A 27,194-nucleotide genomic window follows, 5' to 3' on the forward strand; every position below is an offset into this window, starting at 1 on the left:
GATGTCTAATTACATACTTATCTATGTAAATGGAAGACATGGAATAAACTTGGTTCATATTCTGAACAACAACATTGAGTTCAGAGCGCAGAGTGGGGACTGAAGGTGAACCAGCAGCTTGACTGAAAAACTCTTCGCATTTATCTGTGATTACTCCCAAGTCATCCTTGAGTCGATCCAGTTCTTTCTTCAGTTTCTGAAAAATGAAAGGTGATTGACAACACTTTTATCCTACATCAACCCGATACGTATTCTACGTATTATCATCAGTATAGATCTGCTCTCCTTTGTTTTGTGTGGACATTGTTGAAAAAAAATGTATTCACATAAGGAAAGCCAAACTTGTCATTTATTGGCATCTTTTTCCTCACAAATACAAATTTAATTTTTGACTCCTGCCCTTTCAGGGTGCACTGCTCCCTTCTCTGGCTACAGTCAATGATCTGCATATGTTTGTTTTAAAATGAAACTCATTCCTAAATGAAAGTCTTTCGCAAATGCTCACCTCTTGCTCTGAAATCCTAAACACACTTTCATGTAGATCATCCCTTTCCATTGGGGTTCTGATCTGCCGGATCAGTCGCTCTTCACAACTCTCCAGGTGAAGTCTGATATTTCTGACCTCTGAGATGTAAAGATTGTAAATAGATTCTTCCTGCTCCTCTGTTAAAGGAAAAAAAAAGGCACATTTTAGCAAACAAAGCCATACACACATCATGTCATTTTCCACTGTGTCTTCCCACAAAAGATTTTATGAAGTCAACATTCTACAAATTTTTTAAGACTGACTGAAAACCCATCAGTTTCCAAGAAGAGTTTTGGCTATAAGACAAATTTTAGGAAACCCTTAAATTTTAGCTGTTATTAGACTGTCACCTTGCACTTCCAAAATTAGCATACATCACTGATCATTCATTCTGGACACAGGCATTATCTCTTATGCAGACACTGCTGAACTCGATGACTGATTCTTTCAGTCAGGTGGTATCAGGCATAATACTACAGTAAGCCTCCAGGGACCTTTTTTTTCCATCTTCTCTTTCATCCACATGGGACAATACATCTTTCCTAAGTACAGTGAACTGTGCTGATGGAGTAATCAGCTTTGTACTGCTTTGTTCCCCTAAGTCACTAAGTACTTGACAGTAAATCAGAATAGATATTTTCAGCTTTAGGTGCTTGTTGTATTTAAAAAACACAGTTAAGACGACAGTAGTTAGAAACATTTTGTGGGAATAAGAAAATATCTAGGACATTTTTCTTGCATAACTGCAAAAAAATTTTAATTCTGCCATGAACTCAAAAAAGTAATCAAGCTGCATTTCAAACATYCAGAAACAACAGGAAAGCATGTCTAAGTGATAAACTGTAGTGCACAATAAATCTAGCATAAATTCTTGGAGTTACATTATTTTGTGATACTGTATATTAAGTAACATTGAACTAAAAAATTCTTATACCTTCTGTACAATGTAATTGTGCGCAATGTCAAAATGATGGCTCTTTATCCATTTAGAACTACTGCATTAACAAGAGCAATATGACAAAATGAGTCATCTACTAGAGCCTGGATTTAGATAGCAGAAGTTCTATCAAGAACTACAATCTCTCTGTTGTGGTTACCTTTCCACTTTTCTCAGCAAAGTGTTTTACCTCTTTCTGCAGATTTCAGAAGTTCTTGATAGTATTGTTTGCAAACATTAACCTCCCTTTCCAGCTGTGCTGTATCAGAGCTTGTAAAGATTTTGGACTCCTGGCTATCTCCCACAAAGTCATCAAAGCGGGCCTGCAGATTGCTTAGAACCTGCTGATGTTCACCTGGCAACATTGTTTTTATCTGCAACAAACAAATTATAAACCCAAGGCACAGTTAGCAATGATGTACAACTCTGACAGCTGCTGTAAAGGTTTTTTGTTTGTTTGTTTTTTAATCAAAAAGCAATATTGACCAATCTACTAAACTCATAAAAGGTGTTTTGCTCATCCTACACAATAGATTCAGGAAAATATGGAGACTGTGTGGTCAGCCTTGTGATTACAAGGAAAACTGTCAATACTCCTCTGAAAGTACTAATGGCAGCTCTAGAGTAACATCAACTTTGGTGGCATCAGGCTATGCTGAGTTACTAAGATAGTAAAGTCAAGAATCAGAGGTTCTGAGACCTTGCTGTTCCTAGGCTAAAGTCCACTTGACAGGCATCAGAACAATAGCTAATAAATCAAGTTTACTTCAAAATTCTTTTCCATCTTTAAAGCCAGTAACAGTCTGTGTTAAGCCATCTACTTGAGACACCATTTCTCTACCTATGCCATGTAGCAAAAATTGGGCAACCAGCAACAGCCACAGAAGAAGGGACATTTCTGGAATGATTTCAGATTGCTGCTTTCAAACAGCAACTGTGAGAAATTCAGAGTGAATACATTATTTTGGGTATTACGGATACTATTGCAACAGTTTGAAGACAGGTATATGCTAGTGTTGTAAAATAAAGTATTATATTAAATAGTGTTATGCTATACATCTAATATTGCATTGTTCAGTGATCTCACGAGATTCTTTTAGCCAGACAGAATGATACTTTGATCTGTGTCAGTATTTTGTTTCTAACAAATAGATCCTGATTAGCTATTTAACTGTTCAAATTACAGACACGTATGAGAGTGAAAAAATACATTATGGTATAATGAACATTCAACTCTCTTTCGACTGAAAGACTAAACGTTGTTTCACAGTTGTTCCGTTTTTAGTAAGAAGGTGCAGCATAAAGAAATAAGGGGGGGGGGGATGGGTAGAGGGGAATTCCACAAAGATTAACCTTGGCCTAGTGAGTCTAATCCCCCCAGGTATCTTAACATAAATGCAAAAAGGTAGACTCTTCAAAACAAAATTCAGAGTGAAGACAAATTTAGTCACTGTTAAGTTGCTTTCCAGAGATCCTGGCTCTCAACTGAAAACAGAAGGAGACTAGGCAGATTAGCACAATAAGGCTACGTTAATTTTCATGATACAACCTCTCTGCCCCTTCCTCACATACATCTGAGTATGTGCAGATCAAGGCAAAACGTTGCAGAGCAGTAACCGGTGTGGTCAGTGCCAGCTACGTCCACAAGAAAGATGAGCGTAGTTGCAAAGTGTTAATTATATCATAGTTCTGGGAAGCATAGCCTAGGATCACCCAGCAAATGGCTAACAGACCCTTAGTAGAAACAGCAGACATGGTATGTACCGAAGCAACATTGCCAGCTCGAACAGCTTCAATTTCATTCGTCAGGTAATGCCAGGAAACCACACTCTTCATGTTTATATGGGATTCATGCCAAAGGGCGAGAACATTCTGAAATTGCTGTTCAATCCTGAAATATAGAAAGACTCCAATTTTAGGTTAGAAAACCTGTTTTACACTGGAATAACATATGAAATGGGGAAAAAAATAGACATTTTAACTTGAGTTCTATATAAATGAATTTTAAAAGAAAATTGTTTCCTTGGCTCTAACACAAAGGGACTGCTGTTTCTCTACATAAATAAGCAAAAACATTTATATTAAAAGTACTTTACAGCTACATACTTCCTGCTGTTTTCATTTTGTCCCTACCTGTTGGCTGTATCTATTGCTTCTTTGTTTGGTGGAGGAACTGTAAAGCATACAGATGGAACCATGGCTTCATTACCACTCGGACTAATGACTTTCCATTTAGCACGATGCGAGTTGTTTGCTAAAACACATTCATCGTCTTTGTAAATAGTTATCTAATATTAACAGAAAAGCAGAATAATTTAATGAGCTAAGCATTACAAAATTCTTCTACAAAGCACTTTTGTAAGTGGTGTCACCAAATAAGCAACAGAACAACAAAAACAACAATGTGCAACACAGGGATTTGCTCTTGTTTACTAGGGTGGAAGACATTCAGAGTCCAGTGTTTTCCAGGAACATGGTAATTAATGGAACTGTAGCTGAATTCTCACGTCTGTAATTGATTTTAGGATATTCAAGGTTCTAACCTCAATTTGTCTATAGTCACAGATGGCTTTAATTGGGATGGATGTTTTGAGTAGACAGTCAGGATTCCTTGGCTTCAGCTGAATTATTGCTTTTGCTCTCCCCACAAGGCCTGCTACTGTGCTCTTATACTGCAAGAGTTGTTCTTTTTCTTCCTAAAAACAGTTAAGAAAAGAACACATCATGAGAAGTGGCCAGAAYCCAGTGCTGTTTCTTTGATGCTATTAAGCTTTTCTTCTTCTGATTTTTTTTACTCTTTTTCTTAAAAGTAATGCATTCTACAAGAACAGAAGTATCCTTCTGAAGTCAGTGGTTTCCCACAGCATCTGCTATTGTAAAATTAAATAAACAAATAAGTAAATATTTAAAGAGCATGAAAAGTAGTCATTAAACAAGGACAAATGCAGTTATTTAATTAGAAGTTCTAAAACAAAGTCTTTTTTTTTTATTGCTTCCCTTTAAGGGAGTAATTTTAATGCACAGATTTTAAATCCAACAACAATCCGTACACCTCTTGGTTAACTGTAACTCATATTAACAGGATCCTTGCATTCTTACCATAGATTCCTGGACAAGGTCTTCCAGTCTATGAAGACTGCTGGATCTATCACAACTGTATTTTCTGTATACAGCATCTTTTAAATTCTTTAAATAGTCCATGGCCTCTTTGGCATCATTGAAAAACTAGGATGAGACAAATATTTTGATTATTTTTAAACAACCTGAAAAGTATACAAATAGCTACACTAAAAAATTTTTTAAAGCGGTCTTTTGAAAACTGATATTTTTTTACAGTAGCTTGAAGTAACTGATGTACCAAATGACAGTATTCATGACCTCACGTCTAAATGTCTGCTTCAAGGAGGCACCCATTGTTACTTCTTGGAACATGAGTTACTTTCTGTGCTATCTATATGCATAACTTATTCAGCAGTTACTGAACATTAGTTAATTATTGCTCCTGCAGAGTAAAGATTTTCTGAAGTGATTCTCACTTCCCTTGGAATTATAATTACTTTTATATATAAAGAACATATAAAGAACAGAACTGAGCAAGCATACTGGAGTACACATTTTGTGAGAGAGGGGAAGTGGGCTACAACACTTGGCAGTTCTGTGTACGCATCTCCACCCCCAAACTAGGGTCTTGGTTAAAGGTGGTTGGGGAGGGAAATTCCTGTGATAATCCTCACCCCCCCTCTGTCCCTGAAACCTCATTTCTCAAACTTAGAATTCTCATTTCTTATCCCTACCAGTAGAAGCTAAAATCTTCCAATTTTGGCTTCTCCTGTGCCCCTGTTTCCAGACCTTTGGCTCTCATYCTTCTCAGTCAAAAGGCATCTCATCCCAACACCATTCCCCTTCTTCAACCACCCATGCCAGAAGACACTATAGGTATTTAAATATTAAAAAAAAAAATAGAAAATGTTTTTCTAAACCAAAAATCCCTTACATCTTTCACATTCATGTATATTATYGAGTACTGCATCATTTGTTGACCATGTAAATGGAATTATAATCAGTAAAGCGATTTGCTGGACATGTCTACTGCCAGGGCATTCTCTGCACTGTTTACTAATAATGCTCTATGTTCCATTCCTATTTGGGTAGAGCGGGAACAACAACCTAGATGTTCTTCCTTGGCCTTCAATAATCAGTCTCTACTCTACATCCTTCACAGAAGCTTTATTCACTGCACTTCGGTATGATACAGAGAGAACTTGACTTCATTTTCAGATTCTATATCCACTTGCAGCTGTGGTACTTGGGAAAAACATCAAGCCAGATTTTCATCTGCTGTAAATGGATATAACTGTAGAAAAGACAATGCAGGTGTGATAACTTATTGTGGGAGTATGCCTCATCTAATAACTGTACACGACAAATTTCAATTTTACAACTACGGTGAGAGAGCAACTAGCATTTTCAACGAAACTCTTTGACTATGATTATAATGCAAGACATTTCACATTTTTATCGATTTACTTTCTTACCTCAAAATATGCAGCATTTTCTCTCAAATGTTGTTCAACACAATGACAGAGCTGTAGAATCCAGCTCCACTGTGTCTGCATTGCAGCTCTATAGGCCTTTTAGGGGGAACAAAGAGATGTTACAAAAGAAAACAAAAATAAAAATATGCACATGTTTAGAATTTAGGAGATATAAAAGTAATGTTGCGTCTAGACCTGACCTCCTCACCCAGGAAAAGTGAGCTGCCACAAAAAAAAAATCCCCATTAGACAGGAGGAATAAAATAGTCACTATAAGGTAGTCAAACATCAAAAAACTTGCCCAGAGAGGGTGGGGAGTTGCCATCCTTGGAAAGGCCCTGCGCAATCTAACCAGAGCTGACACTGCTTTGAGCAGGGGCTGAACTAGAAGTCCTGATGTTCCCCCAACCAAAACTAGTCTATGATTCTGTGACTCTATTTACTCAAAGTAGCTGGATTTTTGCCTGGATACAAACCAGATAGTAAAGTGACACTGAATACACAAAAAAAGAAAAACAGGAAGTGCTGCAATATGTGCTTTTGTATAACATTTGCACAGGATTTCTAAAACTGTAACCTTATTAGAATGATGTCTCCTACACTGCCTAGTAGTACTGTCACTAGAGCTGCACTGCAGCAATATTCACCAGCAGAGGGTACTCTTGACATCACAAAAGCAGCCAAAAATCTGCATTTTGGAACTCTATGATTCTCAAACTGAAGTTAAAGGTATTTTTCTGTTGGCTTTAATGACTCTCAGACTGACCCATTAATGCATATAGATTATTCTGCAAAGGTGGCAATAATTCTTTAAAGACGTGCCCACAACATAGTATTATTGCAGACATCATAACCTGCATCTCCATTGCAATGGCCTGGTTTCATAATATATATGTTTAATATATTCATATATTAAGTATATTACGCTGATAAATGCACATTAGTAATAGCATATACTTTTAAAGAATATCATTCCCTACACTACATAAAAAAGTGAGGCAGGACATGGAACGGAAGGAAAGGGGATGGGGAGGGTTCTTCATGATAATTTTTTACTGTTCCTGTTTTTACCACCCACTGCCTGTATTTATTCTTTTCTTGAAAATCTACAGTGAAAGTTATTTGACATTCTCCTTTGTAAACTCATTACGATGCTACAGTAGCTACAATAAATGTTAGGTAAACAGATAACCTGTAATACAGAGCCTGATTCAAGCCTGAAGTAAATCACATCACCTAGTCACGTTCTAACATCCAAACAAATTTTGTAATTTATTGACAAAGAAGCTAGGAAACCAATCCTAAAACTTAGGAAGCAATACTAATAATAAGTGATTGGAAATGCTCTACTGAAACTTCTTCCAATTCAATGGGAGGGAAATCACAAAAGGGCTATTTTGTACCCTCAGTCTGCCAGTGCAATTTGTATCAATAATTATAGAAGTTGTATGCGAGGCCAGAGGCAGAAATGTCTGTACAGACCAACTCTTTAAATTTTAATTTTAGACTTTTGTGGGATTTTGGTCTAAGCAATCTGGACTCCAAAATGTAACAATAATTGTAGAGAAACACTTATACTTTCTGGAAATGGAAAGACAGAGGTACATAAAAGACACTGAAGAGAAAAAAAGGCTCCATTATCCAGAGTCTTGTTGAGTAATTTCCTATGAGTTAGCATTTCCCTTCTTTTCCCTCCAAATCTGAGGCCTATTAAATCATCATTATTTTCTTGTTTGTGTTCTGTGTTTAATAACTTACCTCAATAGTTAGTCTGGCTGGGTGATTTTCAAGAAGCAATTGCTCAGCTATTTCTTGAACTGATTTAATAACTTCTTCTTTTTGATCAAGCTCTCTCATTAATTCCTTTTTTTCAAAGAACATAGAAATATTTTAGAAATCTGTTAAAATATTACAGATGACTTAATTATTCCCTCTGGATTATACTAGCAATACATACTGCATGATATTCCTTTTTTCTTGCTATATTAATGTTTCTGTCACTCCAGTCATACGCAACCTCTTCCTCTTCTTTTTCATTCAGCCATATCAGCTCTCTAGTAGCACGGGACACAAAACTGTGAAGAGTATCTAGGTGCCTTTCCTGATTTCTTGAGGTATTCTTTATTTAGAAAAAAAAAATTGCAAAAATGAGAATTAAAAACCACCCCTTATCAAAGACAATGTACAAAAGTTGAACATCCAAAGAGGTATAATGAACTTACCAACAGTTTTGAATACTGACTCTCCAGTTTGTGCAATTTTTCAGCATAATTGAGTTTAAGAGGGGCAGTCATTTGGATCTGTATTTGGTAGATGAGGTGAAAAAGACAACAAAAAGATTAGACATGTTAAGTTATTCTCACCATTAGATCTCCTGATTTCATGCTGTCATTTAGAGATCAGAAGTAAAAATAAAGTAAGGCTCTGAAACCCACACAGTTCTATAATTCATCCTTACTTTATAGGTCATTCAGTAAAAAAGTAACCAAAGAAATAAAGAACAAGGTGCTTTACCTCACTGATTTTCGCTTCTTTAAGGCTGGATTCAAATTCCTCAATAGCTTTGTGGACATTTTTGTGATTTTCTAAATGGCTTTCAACACTTGGTAAATCTGAACCCCATTCTACTCGATCAAGTTGCACCTTACAAACAAGAAGGAAAAATCAGTGATGATCTACAAGGAATAGAAGAATTAAAAGCAGACTATTTCCATAAAGATTGTTACCTGCATTTCTTCCACCCAGCTTAATAGGTCCTGGACAAATTTCACGTTGACCTCTTCTTCTGTTAAATTCTGATCCACAAAAGCTGATTTCATTAGAGGTTTTCTGATCTGCATCAGTTTGAGCGTTTGCAGAGTCCCACCATCTACTCCTGTCACATAACTTTGAATTAACCGTGGTGGGATGCCTGGTGTATAAGCAGGAGTGATGGCTGGTGTCAGTCTGGAAGTAAGACCTGATGAAAGGCCAGATGTAAAGCTGGAGGAAGTCAAAGTAGGTGTTAAACCTTGGGTCATTGCAGTACTTAATTCAGGGGTTAGGTTTGTTGTAAATCCTGAGTTTAAGCTTTCAGTTATTCCCGATATCATCAGCTTTGTCTGCTCTGTTGTCAGTGCATGCCCCTTGTTGTACACGGAAGAACATTCAGTCCTTATGGCCACCAATTCATCACGAAGTTTTGCAACCCTATAAAAAAAAGCCAAAGAAATAAAAGAAAATCCTTTCAATTAATGCTTATGATAGCATTTTCATGCTGAACTGAGTAACAGTATCAATTCACACAACCTCTTAAAATTTAAGTTGTACCTAACTATTTATACATAAGCACTTACATCAAAAAGTATATGCTATATCAACTTATATATATACAAATGGTAGATGAAAAAATCAGGCAACGACACAGAAAATCAGCACAGTATGGCCTGTAGCATGTACCCTACAGAGTACAAAGAACCATCAGCAAAGGAGAAATCTTACAAGACACTACATGTTGCAGTAGATCCAACATTTACAGTTCACTGCTATGGCAGCTGTTACGTGTTTGATCTCACCCAGTCCAGGATGAACCCTGACAGACTTTGGTGCCACTTTTTCATAAAATGGCATTACACTGATAGTTGTATCTTTCTGCTAAGACTGTACACACTCCCATGAATGAATTAATGTTACCCTACTGATTACCTGGTAAGACACCTACAGCTATCTCACCTCCCTGCAGAAATCTCACCTCCATTTTTAAAATGAAGGTTAGTGAATTCTAAAACCATTTTAGCTGTAACACATGCTACATTTTTTACACTCAGATATCTAGTAAACCTCATACATTTAAGTCACATTCTGGTGAACGACTTCATTTTCACAGATGAGTACAAACAGCTCCTCCTATCTTCAATAAATTTTGGGGTCACTGTACCCACTGACAATCTTTATTTGGGTGCCCAGTGACAGACTGAGAAATTTATTCCTAGACATAAAGATTTGAAAGTGTTGTCCATAATGGGTATCCATATTTGGGACACATTTATTCATATAAATGAACGCTCTAAAATACCTCTGCACAAGCTGGTCTGCCTGATAGTATTTTCCATCGATAAGAATTTGGGCATCGATCACTTGCTGGCGGAGAAGGTTCTCAGATTCAAGGAGATACCCAGCTATCTCTGCTTCATTTTGGAACTGGAGCCCTGACTCTAATCGCTTGGCATCCTGAATAAATAAAAGAAAGCCATTAAAACCTGCAGATAAACCGAAGAGAAATGAACTGTAAGAAATACTAACCTTTCTGTAAATTTTTTTTCTAATCTTAAAACAATTGTAAAGGATTTTATCTAACAACTGGCAAAAAAAATCTAACAGAACTCATTCTTGGCAATTTTTGGTGTTTTCTTCAGGAAATAGTAAACTAAATGAAACAGTACAACAAAAATGAAAATATCAGATGTTAAGTATGCATTCAAAAATCTTAAAGAATATTTTTCTTGAAGTAGCCACTCCACTGCAGTAAGTTCATGAACACAGCCCAGTAAAGTATCACCGACGGACTTACAGACTGCAGAGCGTTCCGGGCAAGTATCAGTTTGTCCTCACAGTTCAGGCTGTCCCGCTGAATTCTGTTTGCGATCTGCTGCAGCATTTCCAACCTGGGTGACACCAGAGCATTTTGGAAGAATAAACAAACATTAATGCTATTTACTATACATGTATGACTAAAAAAGAAGGAAAAGAAAAAAAAGAAAAAAAAATCATCTTTCCCAAAACAATATATATGCCAAGTTACCTAGTTCCATTTAACGTGCCATTACCAAAGCTTATACAAGATTTGACCAGTGTGGGACCACAATTAACAGAAAGGAAATTCTCATTAGAGTCAGTGCTGGTTCGAGCACTAGTACTGTTGCTAAAGAGTGAATCACTGCTATGATAGCTGTAACTACTGCTATTCATTTTCACATCCAGAGCACTTGTCCTTTTGGCTGTTCACATTTGCTGAAAAATGAAAAAGATAAAACTCCGACAAAATGTACAGCTTCTAGGGATGAAATTTCACTACTGGCTTTTGGAACACCTAGCACGCCTTCTTTAAATAGGCTTCAGTATGTATATTCAAAACCCAGCAATTAATATTCTACCAGCTCTACAAAGGGTTTTGCCTGGGGCTAGGTACGCTAGCTTGCTTTGGCTTCCCTACCTCTCATTAAAGCTTTGCAAGTACGGACTAGGCAGCAGCATTAGGGCGTTTCTAGGAAACAGATGCGCCAAATATTTTACTTAAGTGTCACTAAACGTCTATAAGCCATACAAGAAAAATACTCATTTAAAGAAATATTTAGTGTTTCTCAGACTTGTAAATGAAGAGTTTCAAAAACGACTGAGGTTAGAACTTCACCCTCTGCTGTATTATATGAACTTCATGTTGGGTTGACTCTTTTTCTTTCAAATGGAACAACAGAATAAAAAACTGCAGTAATATCATGGTTAATCAGCTATTAACAAGTTAATTTTAGACACCTGTACACCATCCAACCCACCATCATTATTCTACTGTCCAAATACACCTCTGCTTAACTGCCCTGTTCCACTAATCTGTCCTCCTGCAAATTTCCCTTTAACTTCTTCCACACCATAACTATTTTGACCATAAAACAAATAAGAAAGATCCAATTATGGCCCTTAGGTTTATATTTTAGTTCAGAGTTTTGTGTTTGGATGATTTTTTCAGTATTTCAGCTCTTGCTTTTAGCACTCCCTGAAAACCACACCCACACCATAAGATGACTTTGTTTAAGCATAAGAGCACAGCAAAGGCATAGACACACTCTTGAGGTAATTTTGAACTCTGCTAGTTTTGAAAATAGGAGCTCAGTTTGGTGCTCTCCTCACTGACATCATGTTAATTGGGATCTCAAACACCAACCTGGCCACACATTGCCTGCCTGTGTTGATACTTTCAGGCTTGGAGGCAAAGTTTTAGTTATTCACCAAAGTTCATTATTAACCCAGGTGTCATTCTTGCCATAACCAAATTCCATCCCAGGAGCTGTACCAAAATAACACCACCATGTATCAGGCACACTGCTAAGTAATATGACAAACAGATGGAACAAGTTCTTGTTTCCAGATCAAACAATAATTTTAACTTAATCACTAAACCAGAATCACTTAATCAACTTCTATTTCTTTTTGTAGTGACCACCACATGCAGTGACTATCACTACATGATCTGCTACTTTAAAAGTATTTACTGACCCTGAAATACAGGAGTTTGCATTTATTTATGTCTATTTGTGCTCAGTCCATATGAATAAAAAATAAATAAATAAACTAATATCATTTATACACTTTCTCAATAAAGAGTTCAGCTTTCTGCAAGTATTAATAGAACTCCTTCTGGTGAAGGCAAGCACTAACTCTGCCTTTGGCATGCTAGGACAGACTCATCTACAAGGTCTAGCAGACTATTTCTTCCACTGCTTTCTGATGTTCTGCTTTGCCTGGCGGGGACAACTTTGCATTCCTGTACAGGAGTTTCTTTTGCAGCAGCTACCACAAGGATGCTGTGAATCAGCACCTCCCAGTGATTCAGCCATTTTAGCCATGTTCTTGCTTTTGTAAGCATCACTGATATTTAATTTTTAACTCCACCTGCCTTTGGGATCTTCTCTCATAAAAATCTGTCTTTCTGCAGATTTCCTATACAGTGGTCTGGATATTTGCAGCTAATTTCAGGCACCTGAACCAGGGAGCGTAATCACTCTATCTTCATTTGAAGGTCATTGCCAAGATTCTTTAGAAAGTGATCCAGACCTTGGCTGTTTCATTTGGATGCTTGAAGTGAAGCAGAATGAATCCAAGCTCTGTCATCTATACTTATCTTGCAGGTAGAAGTCCAAAGTATTATTCAATTAAATCAATTTATCAAATAAAAGGGGGTTTTTTGAGTTATATGAAAGGATAGCCACTGTTTCTGCCACAGACCTCGAAGAGGAATCAATAAAAAGCAGAAGCAGTCTTAGGCTGCATCAAGATTTTAAATATGCTCAATATGTAAAAAAATCACAGCTATTAGTGATGTACAAAACATTGTGTCACGCACACTACTACCCATGAAAGACCACTATGTGCTTTGCATGTCTAAATACTTCGTGTGCTCTTGAGTACAACCAACTTTTAAACAGCCCCAGAACAGGACTTTAGCCACCGTGCTATGCATGAAGTGAAATGTACACTTCATGTAAAGGATGAGGCTGTTGCTCATCTGGAATAGAGTCCAAGTAAGACAGTGAAGTGACATAAACCTGGCTCTGACCATTTGCACAAGGGAGGATGTTATATTTATGTTCAAGCGCTCTGATGATCTGAGGCACAGATACCATTCATTATGACCTTCTCAGGTAACTCACGTAATTTCCATGTGGACCTGCTTCTAAAAAGCAGATAAAGATCTTCAATTCTGAATAAAGACAGAATTATTCAATCTAGAAAAATAATGTAGATTTTATCATGGATGAAGACATTCACAGTTTTCAGTGTGAGGTAAAAGAGCAGAAAAATATTAACCAAGCCTGCCAAACATTCACCAGAATACCTTTCCACTTCAGGCCGAAGGGTTTTCTCTCTTTCCAGCATGGCAATAATAAGCTTTCCCCATTCTTTCTCTATATCATTTGGATGATAGCCTTGAGGAAGTTTGATGCGTCCAAATTCTATCCAGACCTTTAAAATTCATACATATTTGTTATCACAAGCCACAGAAATGGAACTTTCATACATAATAATATATGTTAAAACTTACCTCTAGCAGTTTATATAGACGTTTAATTTTTGATTTATCTATCTCCTTTGGTGGAATTTCTGTTTCTTTAAACTGCAAATATTGATTATAAAGTGCCTACAGAAACATAAAAATCATCGTCAACTTTTCCTTACAGTGAATATAATCCTACTCCCTGACCCCTCTTCTAATATTCTTCAGAAGCTTACATTCTTACATGGCTTTACTTAAGTTCTGTGAAAAATGATCAGCGATGCGCTAAAAAATTTGCTTTTGATTGTTCATATGCTAGCAACATATTTCTTGTACTTTGAAAACATTTATGGAGTAGACTTTCAAGTAAGCTTCAACCTGGCATCTTTTCTCAGCATGAAAACAACTGCCCCACTATTACTGTGGGGCGGTGTGACAGTGTGCGACAGTGATGGAATTTACATAAAGCATGCTCTATTTCTGCATATCTGCCTCGTCCAAAAGAGCCTTCAAGGAACAGGTGATATCATTCTTCCACTATCTAAAGAATTAAATCCAGCTTACAAAAACATATATGGAGCTCTAAAAGAGTGTTATAGAATCTATATACAGACCTGGCTTAYCCCATCTCTAACATTTAAAACATTGCATGCCAGAAACTCTGCAAAGATCACCTAAACTTTAAAACCACTTAATGAAAACCTATATTACTATGATGATATTGTTCTACTGCTCATTTCATTGTCTAAATCAACAAGCACTTCATTTGTTCAAGGATGCTTTGAGTAAGTAAGATAAAGCTTCACTCCAATAAGGAGTTTAAGATGCTGCATCTCACCTTCAGTTCCACAGGGTTGTTGGGAAATGTTCTGTCAGACATTATTGTAACATGGTGCCTGATCCACTGCATGAGGTAGTTTACCATATTCTGGTATTCAACCCATTTGACTTCAACATCCTACCAAAGGACAATACAGATTATAGATCAAAAGAAAATCATCCAAGAGCACCATTTTTGCTTTATCTTTGAAATCTGAGGTCCTCACCCACATTTAAAAAAAAGAAAAAGAAAAAAAAGAAAAAAAAGGAAAAAAAAGAGAAAGATTTCTAAACCTTACAATTCCCAAACATTATTTACTTGCTCATTAAAACTCACTTAAAGTATCCAAATACATCATGCATCATGCAATCTATTCAGTTTTGGTCCCAAATATTTCCACTGAAAACAGAATTTTCTAGTTTAATAAAGTTCAGATTGATAAGAACCAGAGAAGCACAATCCATAGGTCTAACTAGATGACTGAAAAGTAAGAACTTTGACTCTATCTCCTTCTCTGACTCCAGGTATATGGTTGTCAACTAAGCTCTTTGCATGAATATTTTTATGTCCAAAATGTCTGAAACACTAAACAGTTGCTAAGCCTTCAAAATCATGAAATCACATCAAAGAAAAGACTTGAATGGTGTTACTGACTAAAATTAGCACTGACAGTAATAATATGACAACAGCCTAAGGAAGGCCCAGCTAACATTCTGGATTTGAAATCAAGAATCATTATCATGAAGCTCACGCTCCGCACAACTGTTTTTCTCCTACTTACATTTGCACTGATGCCTTCACCACTTTCTGGTACTTTGGGAAATGCATCATAAAGTGATGATACATAAGTTATTACTGACTTCTCATCAGGTGAGGAAACATCAACATCTAAGAAGAGCAAGACAGAACAACACTTTAACACATAGTTGTAAGAATGCCCACAAATATGCTACAACCTGCAGACAATTTGGATTTTATTTCAATGTTAGGATTTTTTTTTTTTTCTCTCTCTCAGCAAAGCCCTTCGCAGCTGTCTTACCTTCAGGATCCAGAAGTCTGGCGACACCAAGTTTTTCTGCTACAAAAAAAGCATGTTCTAAATTTGCAAGGTTGCTTTGAACAGCAACGGTATTCATGTCTATCAGGTCCGGCCTGTCAAACAAAAACAGTAATACTTGATTACAACTCCTTACCAATTTTAAATTATTACTGTTTTAATAACTAAACCCAAGAACATGGAAGGATATGGCAACACTCTGACATAAGATTTCATTAAAAACATGTGAACAAGCTGAGGTCAGTTTTAAGTGAGAAGTACAAGAAGCAGGCAACTAAGACACTGGTAGTTCTTCATCTACCAGGTAAAGTTTCTAGCCACCCTTTTTTTACATATATCTGTTATTTATTTCTATACACTGTTGTTATATTATCTCCCCTTATCATTATATTATGTCTGCTTGCTCTGAGGAGGATCACTTCTTTCTTAGACCTCGTCTGCAAGGGGAAGTTAATTCCTACTGCATTTACGAGTTTTTAGTCATTCTGCATCAAACTCTTCAGTGCCTGTTTTTGGTCAGAATTCATAGAGAAACAAGCTCAGTCACAGTAACTTGCTTTAACCTGCAATACACATATTCTTTTGGACTTTAAAAAAGTCCTGTTCAAACAGCATTGAAGTCCTGCCTTCAGATGAACATTCCTGCCAGTTGTCTTGCAGACAACCCTCACCCCCCTTCAATTATATCTTCACACATTCTTCCTTCTGAACTCCACTGCCAGCCACAACACTCTTCTTTTAATGGAATACTCTTCTTAAGCAAATCTTACCTATAAATATTTTTAAGGCCCATAAATATGTACCAACATCACTAAATCAATGTTTTAAATTAACGCAAAACTTCAAAATTAACACTGTCCTTTAGGTTTGCTATGTAGTGCTTGGCTTTTAGATCCTGCAGTTCTCAGCACAGACTGCATTAGTGTCTGCCTTCTGCAGTACCAGGAATCCTGTTAGCCAAAGCAAGTGAAAGGAAGAAGGGATTTTCAAAAGATGCGAAGCAGCATATAACCCTACTTAAGTCAACTAGAGTCACAAGGGTCTAGGTACTGAAAAACAGATCCACACTGAAAAAAAAAAAGGAATAGAAAAAAAATCCCACACTGCATAAGCTTTAGCGAACAATGCAATCTTAAAATTTTCTCATTTTTACATTTGTAGAGAGAAACTATTTTTTTTAAAGTTTTACCTAGCAGAAGTTTTAAATAATTGCAACAGAAAGAGAGTACAGTAAAACTTTTACAAGTATCACATTTTTCAAATGTGATAACATATCTTTTCACTTGTCAACACCCAAATTCCATTGATCCCTAAGTATTAACAACTTTGGAAAATTAATTGCAAGCTTGTCTTTGAATGAACTGTAAGGGCACTGTAAATAAAAATATATTTCTTTTCAGCCATTTAGAATCAAATTGCTTCCCTTGTGCTTTTTAGAAGACAGGTCTACAAGACAAATAATAAAATTGCATGTATTCTTTTTTGAAAGAACACTTAATTAGCAAGGTAACTTAAGCAGTGTAAAAAGAAATGTAATCCCTTATATCAGTGGGAGTTTCCACTTTCAACATACTTAGTGGAAGCATGATCAAGCTCATGCCACTATTCTTTGAATTTCAATACAATGAAAGCAATATCGTCTGTCACTCTTAGTAGTACAAAGAGTCCATGAAAAACAAAAGACATTACTGGAAAAGGAAATCAAACACTCCAATCTCCTGTTTCAGTCACATTAATAGAGACGGTATGAATAATAAAGATTATTCATACCTTTCACAACATAGGTTTGATGAGAGAAGCAGTTTTCTGTAAATGTACACTGCTGGTTTGGTTTTTTTTTTTCACTCTGCTTTCTTTGCAATTGTTTCACACTTGGTAAAAATGGACAAAAAATCATATAAGATGCCTGTTCAGTTGCCAACTTTCAGAACAAGAAAGGACAAGTTGTTATAAATGCCTTGTCTATTCCCAAAAAACAAGCTGCAAGCTGCAAAGACATTGACACTATAATCTCCTTAGAATAAAGCTTTCAATTAGATGAATAAGAGGTAAGGTTTCTCTCACAGCAATACAGGTAAAAATCTATAAAAACAACTGCTGTTGCACGCACACTTCCTTTCACACAGCTGCTGCGACTCCAACCCCACACTTCATGGAAGAGCACTCGGTGGGATGCCGCACATTTTGAATATACTTTCCCATCTCTGAAAGTCTGAGCAGGGTTATTCCAGTTCCCCTTTCAGAACAACAGAAATCTGCAATGAATACCACTGTTTCCAATTAGTTCTATACTTAACACATATCAGACTGACCTGGATTAACTAGTCCATATTTATCTGAAGTCTTCATCTACCAGAAAAGACTACAGGAGACAGTGTCTGTCTCTGTGCCACTGGTGTCTGCCTTTGACTTTCTGAAGCAGAAACAGGGCACCCTGGCTGACTGAAAACAAGCCCATTGAGGGCTTATAAAAGAAAGATGTTGTGACTGAAATGTCAAAGCACCTGGTAGTGGCCAGAGAAAGTGCACACTGCGAGGCGAATGGGGTCTCCATCCCCCGCAGGTCACCCCTTCCCCCGCAGGTCACCCCTTCCCCTTTCACAAGAACCATGGGGAGAGGTCGCAAAGCCACCGAAAAGGAAGTTTGCCTCCCACATCTCAGAAAAAAGACTTTGTTTTAGTCTCAGAGAATACCTCCCAAAACCATGGCCAACAACAACAATTGCCACATTGTTCATTTTAGAGTGTTTCTTTACAGATTTTAAATGCCAAAATGGTTTTGTCTCCTGTAAGCCCACAAAGGTATCTGCCCACCAGCATAATACATGGGAATTTGCATTTGAGCATGCTCACACCATTTCCATTCTGTGATTACTGAGAATCATCTTTCTCTGAAGAGTCAAAAGAATTCAACATTACTTGAGCACAGGCTGTGCACTGTGAGTCCTGAGCTCTGTAGGGCTGTATTATAAAGCTCCACACATATTTTCCAATGTCTTTAATATTTCATTCCTCAGATGAATTCTGAAATACTGCTCATTGGTTAAATYGCAGTTATGTTGAGTATACTTCTAATACATACTTATTTGTCTTAATTGACATAAACACTAGATTTAAAAGCATTATCCACCCTGGCAAACATCTTCATTTTTAAAGCTAGAAAACACACAAAATTTTTGAAGGTGACTCTTACTGGCCATTAATATATTTCATACTAATTTGCATAGCACAATTAAGTGGTTTTAAACATCATCAAGAACAAATTAAATTAAGTGCACTTCAAGTGAAAGCTGATGACTCTACCTTCTATTTAATATTGTGAGTCACCTCTGAGTAGATTTTCCGGCACGCTGGGCCCCTGCGGTGGAGCAAGGCGCACAAACCACCCAAACGCCAGGAGAGCGGCAACATCCCACGCCAAGGGGAGGCTGCTGCTACAGCCACACCTCGGGCAAGCTATTCGGCTTCAAAACAGTCAGTCATTAATCATTTAATTTCTCAAATGATCGGTGCCTGCCATTCTAAACCTTAGGGTAGGTGTTAGAAATTAGACATAATTTGTATTGGAAGTGGGAAAAAAAGGTGTGATTATTACCACTTCAATTAGGAAACCAACAAAATTACGATCAATTCAAGAAAACACTTAAATATGCAACACCACAGAGAGAAGCAAGTGAACAATATTTGTGTAACAGCATAAAGAAACCAAGGATTTTATAATGGAAGAGTTACATGCATCACATGTAGGCTTTCTACTCGGCAAAGACTGTTTGAAATCAGAGCTGTGCATAATATATAAAGTTAGGCACATGTAGATTTTCCCATAGCCAGAATCTCTTATTTAGTAAAATAGTTAAAGATCCAAACTWGCAGCCACAACATTTGTCCATTAAAACAAAAGGTCAAATTGGAACAGGATTTTATATTTCAAAGTGGAAAAAGATAATGAACTAAACTTTTAGTTTCCCAGTCAACAACTAAAAAACTACATCTTTCTCTTCACCGCTCCCAGATGACAATTGCTCAATCTACAACAATGTTGAATTTTATTAAAACTGATAAGCATCAGAGTAATTTTCCACGTGAAAATATTGTTAATGAGTTCAACAAGGTTACTTGCAGGCCTGAAGTTATTTACACGAACAGTCTAAGCTGTTTATTCTGTGCAACTCTGCTTCAGTAAAAATCTGGATGATGCCTGAGTAATACCCTATATTAAAGGATATTTCTTTCTTGGCTTATACTGAACAGAAATACTAATATAGTGAATTGCAAGCAGTACTCACAGACAGAACACAGCTGAAGATGTAGAGTGAGGTGTACATGTACATACAGTCTAGTTAGCTTTTCCATTGCTGTAATTAGAAAATGCCTATAAAAATTAAAAAAATTCCTTGCTTCACTGTTCACAGACAACTGAAAAGGACAGGTGCCAGAAACAGTCATACATTCTTCAGGGATGGCAGAAGAACTATTGAAGCGAGTTAAAGACCATGCCAGGACATGTGATCATAAAAAATAAAATGACTAAAGAACAGCAGGACTTCTCAATCAAACAGGATTCACCACATATTTCAGAAGGGAACAACATATCATCTATCTTAAAGATTTTGGTTAATAGTAGAAAGATTGCTAAGGAAGGAATTCAGAAGATAGGAAACATCCACGTAAAACAGCTATGCAATTTTAGCTCCACCTTTTTTAACACACATCTCCAGTTATTTTCCCAGGAACTCTGCAGACCAGATGATGAAGCAAAATCTATTCACTGCTTAGTCCATATAGTAACTCTTTCTTTATTCTGCATATACCACTTATCCCATTCTTTAACAGAGTTTCAAAAATGCTAAAAAGTATTTACAGCAGCTTATGCACAGATCCAGTGCTTGGAAATTTATTAAAGAATTTGTCTCCATGTCAGATACAAACCTAAGTCTTGTTCACAGCTTTCCAAAGAGCCTGCAGAAAGACTGAGACACAAACGCTATGGGAACAATTCCTGGCCTTCAAATAATCCCTGTTGTCCTAGTTGCCTATACTTTCCTAATGATACAGCAGTGCTCTGTACATTGTCATTGTCACGACCATTAGATCTAATCAAGGTGTTGGAGATACCCTTTACTAATGCATAGGCCTGCCACAATTATTTTCCTGACCTCCTTTCCATCACCATATAGAGGCTTCAATACAAAGGATGTCATGTTGTTGTTTTTTGTTCTTTTTTAAAAAAAGCCACATAAGACTAGTTGGGTTCAGGAAACCAGTTTCAGGGAACTTGGAAACCCAAGTTTCAGGGAAGAGAATAATCTAGGTTTTCTTCCACACAGTCTGATCACTTACGTAGGAGGAGGTTTTCTGGTCAAAAATGGCAAGCAGGTATGTCTTTGTGGCATTAAGGAGGAACAACCCTTCTCTATCATCAGTATCAAGGAACACAACACAGACTCACAGCACCAGGTTCTGTAGCAGGTGCCTTGATGTCAAAACCCCGTGCAGAGGAAAAGAGGTGCTGAGGAAGAGAATTGGTCTTCCAAAATACCACAGACTTTCCACCATCAGAAACTTTTGATTCCTTACAAAATTTGTGGGTTTGATCTACACACAACAATCTTGCTCAAGGACTTGTTCTAGCTTCACTGAGCATTTCTCACTGTGTTTGGAGCAAACTCCTCAATCTCAGACATCAGTACATAACTGTGAACACCAATTTCCACACCAACATCTGTGACTCTCGCAAAAGTCAGTTCTGAACCTCAGGTGCCCAAAACAGGCAACTTTTCTTGCCTGCAGCTTCTTGGCACTGGTGTTTGGGCTAGAAAAAAAGAAAAAAAAAAAGCTAGAAAATAGAACATGAAAGATACATCACAGAAGTAAATTTTGTGTCACCATGTCCTGCGTTAGTTGAAGATGGTATTGTAATGTCAAAGGTTGAACAGTCATATGTTAGTCTCACGTTTGAGGTTAGATGTAATATTTTCCATATTTCCCTCAAAATATATTCTATTTATGAAAAATAGTAGAATATTTATGTAAATTACTTCAAATAATCTCTGTTAATTGGCCAAAATATACGGATTTTATGAGTAGCTCAGAAAAGGAGGTTTGTGCAGAATAATATACGGGCGGGTCTGATCATCAGTAGTCAACCTTAAACATTTACCGGACACATACACTGTAAATGATAACTTTTACAGAGGCTGATTTTGGTTCTTTTAAAGCTTAGCAGATTCACCCAGGTGTGACAAGAAAGGACAGAGAAAGTTCTGAGAGCATCCAGCTTTTATACTTCCCTAAAAGACCTCAAGGTCTCCATTACCTGCATATATGAAAGAGTATTAATACTGATTGTCTGAAGAAGATGACAATGGGYGAGATTCAGCTCCGAACCAGACATTTACATTTAGGTGTCTACATGCAAGTATCTATCTGTCTTGAAATCTGGTCAACACATCCAGTGAAACCTACCTGGTAAGCTATCCAGAATTATAATTATTTACTTCAGAGTGTGCCAAATCCCCGTGTAGACTCCACTGACTGTACTGAGTATAAGTTTACATACCTGAAAAGCTGCATGAAAAGTTCTGTCTCACTGAATATGCACGTTTTGAGACTGAGACACCTCAGAAACATAGGAAATAAAGCACTGTTGTGTGTTTTAAATGCAGAATTGCTTAACTGGCTCTCAGAGACTTGATAACAATGATCACTGAAGATTTGCTTAGGACTTGTTGAAGGCTTTCTTATTCAATTAATATAAAATAATTTCAAAAAGGCTTTCAAAATATTACCACCAAAATTGAACAGATGTGTCATATCTGGCAGCTCATCACTTAGCACTCAACTGGAAGTTTAAAACTAGAAAGCAGGTGAAAAGTACTTTACAAAATCCTCCTATATTGGCCAATTAACAGTTTATTTGAAGTAATTTACAAAATATTCTACTTTTTTCATAGAATATAGAAAATAGAATATATTTTGAGGGAAATTTGGAAAATATTACATCTGAACTCAAATGTGAGACTAACGTACGACTATTCAGCCTTAGTCATTACAATAACATCTTTAACTAACGCAGGACATGGTGACACAAAAATTACTCCAACTCATCAGACCACTGGGTCAGGCTGAGTAGTGTCATTACTGAAGTGAGGCAACACTTGAGAATTTAGGGAACACATAAACAATCTCCTAGCTGACAACTGTAAAATAACCTGCCGTTATAGAAAAGTTTTATCCTAACAACTGTGATGTACCAAAAAATGCTGTTGAACAGAGCTCTGTCTGCATATTCAGTTTGTTCAAGTACACGGCAAATTATTTTCTCAAGCTCAACAGGTCCCCTGTCTCAATGATACTTTGTGTTAACATATTTCACATGATCGTTATGTCTTGAACATTTTTTTTCCTTTTGTCTTCTCTGGTGTTGGAATGACAGGAATGCCTGTACTATTCATTATTTAATATGCCTCTATATATTTCATTCATCGCCTCTTTAAAGATAAACAATCATGTCTTTTCATTTTCTCCTCTTGGAAAATTCTCATGTGGTCTGGACTCTTCAGCCTTCTTTTGTGCATCTTTTTTCTTATTTTTTTATACATTTTCAGATAGGATGAATAATTATGAAAAAAGTATTGCAAGTGATAGTGCGCCGCAAATAGTGTAACAAGGGCACACTATTTACAGATACATTTCCTGTCCTTCAGACATCCTAACACTCTCTGTYAAGACTTCCAGTGGAAAATGAACCGATGTTTTAACTGCATTAAATATAAGAGCACCTGAGGGCTTTTTTTTTCCTGACTTATTAATTTAGCCCTCAACAATATATATGAGTAATTCAGATTATTCCTTCTGTTGTGCATTTTCTTGAACACACAAGCCTTGAGTTTAATAAACTAGTTTGAAGCTTCATGCCCCACCTCTGTTAGCACAGTTGCACTTTAGCAGTAACTTGCCCTGTTGATTGACTTCGATAAAGACACAACTATGGCATTGTCACATCAAAGACCCACTGGTTCGCCTCTAACACAGCCTAACAAACCCTACTTTGAACTTGGCAGTAGGTTTCCAATGTAGATTTCAGGCTCACTATAGACATGAATGAAACTAGAGAGAAGGAAGATCTCATTCCCTTCTTTCACCAGCTTCAAAAACAGATTTTACAATCCTCTTTGTAATATGAGACAAACATTGCTACAGAAAAGAAACAGTACAGTAACTTTGCCAACTTTTGTCTATCATAAATATTTTCAAAGGAAAAGGCTTATAACCGTTAACCTAAATCCACACTGTGCGATCTGCAAAAATAGCTGTAAATCATATATCTCTACTTGGAGTGTTTGAATACCAAAAAGAAAATGAAGAATCCCAAACAAATGATTTTTCTGTTCTGCTCTGCAAGAAAACTCCTTCCAGACCCCAGCAYTGACGGGCTGACGCACTAGCATTCCAGTGGGCTTTATACAGTTATCAAAAGGAAGGAAGGGTGAGGTACCACAGTGAGTTCAAAACCAAGATTTCCCAAAGGTTCTTTGGGCCATCCTGCCTGGGAGGCAACTGCTTCTCCATGTGTCACAAACTTGTCAAAGGCATCGCCCAAAGACTTTCTGTTTTGATCGCAAACACATATACCACCACTGCTCAGACAGCAACCCTTTTACACAAAGGCTTCTGGCACCCTAAGGTGTTCTGGTCTTTACCGATCAAAGAGTGAGAGGCACATGAAACCTGAATGAAAATCCAGCCTTTCAATCCAAAGCTTTATTTTTCATTTTACTCCCATTTTGCCAAAACAAGAAAAAGGTTTTGATGTCATCCCAATATATTTATTTTTTCCCATCTCAGTTACTGCGAAAAGAAAACTGTTATCCTTCTTTCAGCTCCTGCTTCGCAGTACGACCCAGCCCAACATTCAGAGGGATCATTCTAAGTCCAGGTCTGAAATTAATCAACTCAACTACCTGGAAGTCTTCCATCTAATACCTGCTACGGCTAACCACCACCACAACACAAAATGTTAAAATTGCAGGCCAGCTTCCAACACTATTTTAATATAGTCTTTACCAATAGCCATCACAGAATTTTTTTGAATTCACTCAATTAAATTGAAGCTRCAGTAACTTGCTAAACACATTAACTGTATGGATACTCAGGCAAATAACATTAGCATCTTTAATCATTCTTAATGCTGTTTATCTTTTCCCAAATTGCCAAGTCTTAATGCCAAGCTAGTTTCTTCTACTTAACAAAAAAGCCCTTGAAAACAAAAATAAACACGTTTCTCCTGAACAATGAAGGGGGGAAAGAAACAAGCAAACYGACATTTTCTTTTTGTTAAAGTTGGGTAACAATAAATTACAAGCTACAAAATGGCAAGCCAAAACTAGCAGATGCAAATGATCTCTTTCTTTAAAACATATCCCCTAGCATTTTAAGGCTTGACACTGTGTAATACTTAGTTTCTTTCCCATTCGTTCCCTAAGGGTGTAAAACGTTGCTGCAAACTGTGGTATCACTAACCCTCCTCTTAAGGAATGTATTCATGTCAGTACCTGATCAGCTGCAACAAGTTTTAACATCAGAGGGATGACACATGCACTGCTGCCCAGGAGCTTAGTGTACAACTATACACATATGGCAAACATATATGTGCAAGGTTGAAACAGCTTGTTAGAAACCAGAACAGTTATTTTGGACACAGCAATCTAGCTTGTTCAGTGCTACACCACACTCCTAAAAACATCCGCTTAGTAATTTTGAGAGTTATTTGGAGAGTTACTATAGCAATATTTCAAAAGAAAAGCAGTGTGACCCTGCCAAATTAATCTCTCTCACTTTATCTAGAATTTATTGAGCTGTCACACTGCTGTTTCTTTTTGGGACGCATTCTTTAGTGCAGTTTCTGTTCCTCTTTCTTCCACATGAAGTACTCGTTATATACTCTTTCTGTGCAGCCTTCACTGTTAACTTCTGCTCCGTTTTCATCCTGGGATAATAATAATTTTCCCTCACTCTCTCTAAACTATGTACCACATAAAGTACGGGCATTGCTAAAGACTTGCACAAAGTTCAGCAGTGCCAAAGGGCCTTTTAGATCAGATCCTCACATTTCTTCAACAATATAGTAAACACTTCTTTTTTTCTAATTTGTGATCAAAATGCATCCCTTTGAATCCTTTATTACCACTTTCCCTCTCTGCAATATTTCTAATACTTATCATTCCTGTTAGGCAGTGCCAAAATTGCATGCAACTGTCTGCATGTGGTCTCAGCAAGCCTTTGTATAGCATTACCTTATATAATCTCGCTTGCTTTATGGGTCTCAAAGCCTTTGTGTATACACTACAGTCCTGTCTGCTTGTCAAAGGGCTGCCTGATCCAAATGCTGAGTTTTAAGAATTCAACTGATCCAGGGTTTCTTCCCCCCCTCCAATCAGTGTCTTTCCCTTTCATATGACTGCTGAAATTCACCTAAGAGCAAAACTCCAGGCATAACTGGATATGTCTAAACCAGCAAGGTGAAGAAGACCAGATCAACAGCCCATCCCTGTTCATACTCTTTAACTGCTAGTCTTTTCCTTACCACAACTGGGGCCTGTGACAACTCCTGTCCTCCCCGACTCTACTTGGGCCCAGCTCAAGGGACAAGCTCTCAGAAGGCTGCCCCTGTCTGGGAGATGCTGCGGAGAGTTTAGCCATACCGACACAAGCCACGCTGTGCCACTTACCCACAGGGCCAGGGAACAGGGGCTGGACCCATTTTATTTACTAGAATAGACCTAACAACCAAGCTTAGAACTAACCTAGAAAAAACGGCTCTATCAGGCAACAGACTTCATGGTGCTTCCTGACCATACACTACTTTTCACTGTACAGGTACTGCTGGGGCTACTTACTAAATGTTATTATCTAATTACCCAAGAAGATATTATTCTTTCCGGAACTTCTTTTGTAACTGTTAAAAACAAAATGTACTTCTTTATTATAAAATTTATAAGAACACCAAAAATAATATACAGAAAGCAGTGCACAMATATTTACAAATACTGTGCATGTATGGCAGCAATCTTTTCCTATCCTCCATACATATTTTTTCTTAAACTGCAAGATGATCTGGTCTGTAAGCAAGCTTGTGGTTTTTGAGTACAAGCAGCCACTGTCCTTAAAAAAGTGCCTATAGGTGCTATTAAAGTGTAAATCCTATATAATTCAGACATTATTTTTGCTAYTTCTTAAATTCTTCCATTCTCAGACACTTTTTTGACTGACATTTCCTCTACTCCTTGTGCATTAAAGGTTCAGAACAGTCCAAGGTCAAAAAAAGCAGCTTATTATTTGGTATCACTACTGATGACTTTTCATTACTGTTACCTTTGCTTTGTAATAAACGTATCTGCAAAGTGTAATGCAGATCCATAATTGAGATTATTAGCTCCAATCTGCCATACAACTTCCTAATGAAAGAAAAGTAGCTTTCATTCTCCGTAAGCACCAACCGTTTCAATATACTTTAACGAGGGGATACAGTTGTATCAAGTGAGTACTTCTTCCCGGGAGAAAGGCAGGCACA

The 27,194-nt window shown here is 37.1% G+C and overlaps 1 protein-coding gene across 4 annotated transcripts in view; it reads right to left on the reverse strand.

Moving 5' to 3' along the window:
- The window catches only part of DST (dystonin), a 314,470-nt gene that overhangs the window by 139,175 nt on the left and 148,101 nt on the right, over positions 1–27,194 (reverse strand). For 2 of the 4 annotated variants that reach the window (XM_026073126.1, XM_026073127.1), the window contains 20 exons: positions 15,605–15,717; positions 15,347–15,453; positions 14,584–14,703; positions 13,794–13,889; positions 13,587–13,714; positions 10,548–10,641; positions 10,053–10,207; positions 8,725–9,187; positions 8,513–8,641; positions 8,221–8,298; positions 7,956–8,117; positions 7,757–7,861; positions 5,999–6,094; positions 4,563–4,688; positions 4,007–4,159; positions 3,597–3,751; positions 3,228–3,354; positions 1,654–1,837; positions 506–663; positions 18–196 (listed from right to left, as the gene is read on the reverse strand). In XM_026073126.1, coding sequence (XP_025928911.1) covers positions 18–196; positions 506–663; positions 1,654–1,837; positions 3,228–3,354; positions 3,597–3,751; positions 4,007–4,159; positions 4,563–4,688; positions 5,999–6,094; positions 7,757–7,861; positions 7,956–8,117; positions 8,221–8,298; positions 8,513–8,641; positions 8,725–9,187; positions 10,053–10,207; positions 10,548–10,641; positions 13,587–13,714; positions 13,794–13,889; positions 14,584–14,703; positions 15,347–15,453; positions 15,605–15,717 — 2,928 coding nt within the window. Of the gene's footprint in view, positions 1–17; positions 197–505; positions 664–1,653; positions 1,838–3,227; positions 3,355–3,596; positions 3,752–4,006; positions 4,160–4,562; positions 4,689–5,998; positions 6,095–7,756; positions 7,862–7,955; positions 8,118–8,220; positions 8,299–8,512; positions 8,642–8,724; positions 9,188–10,052; positions 10,208–10,547; positions 10,642–10,778; positions 10,946–13,586; positions 13,715–13,793; positions 13,890–14,583; positions 14,704–15,346; positions 15,454–15,604; positions 15,718–27,194 lie in introns of those variants that run through there. The other 2 variants (XM_026073128.1, XM_026073129.1) reach the window with 1 other exon arrangement.

The sequence above is a fragment of the Apteryx rowi genome, unplaced genomic scaffold, assembly GCF_003343035.1.
Source record: "Apteryx rowi isolate R43461 unplaced genomic scaffold, aptRow1 scaffold_361, whole genome shotgun sequence".
NCBI classification, from domain to species: Eukaryota; Metazoa; Chordata; class Aves; order Apterygiformes; family Apterygidae; genus Apteryx; species Apteryx rowi.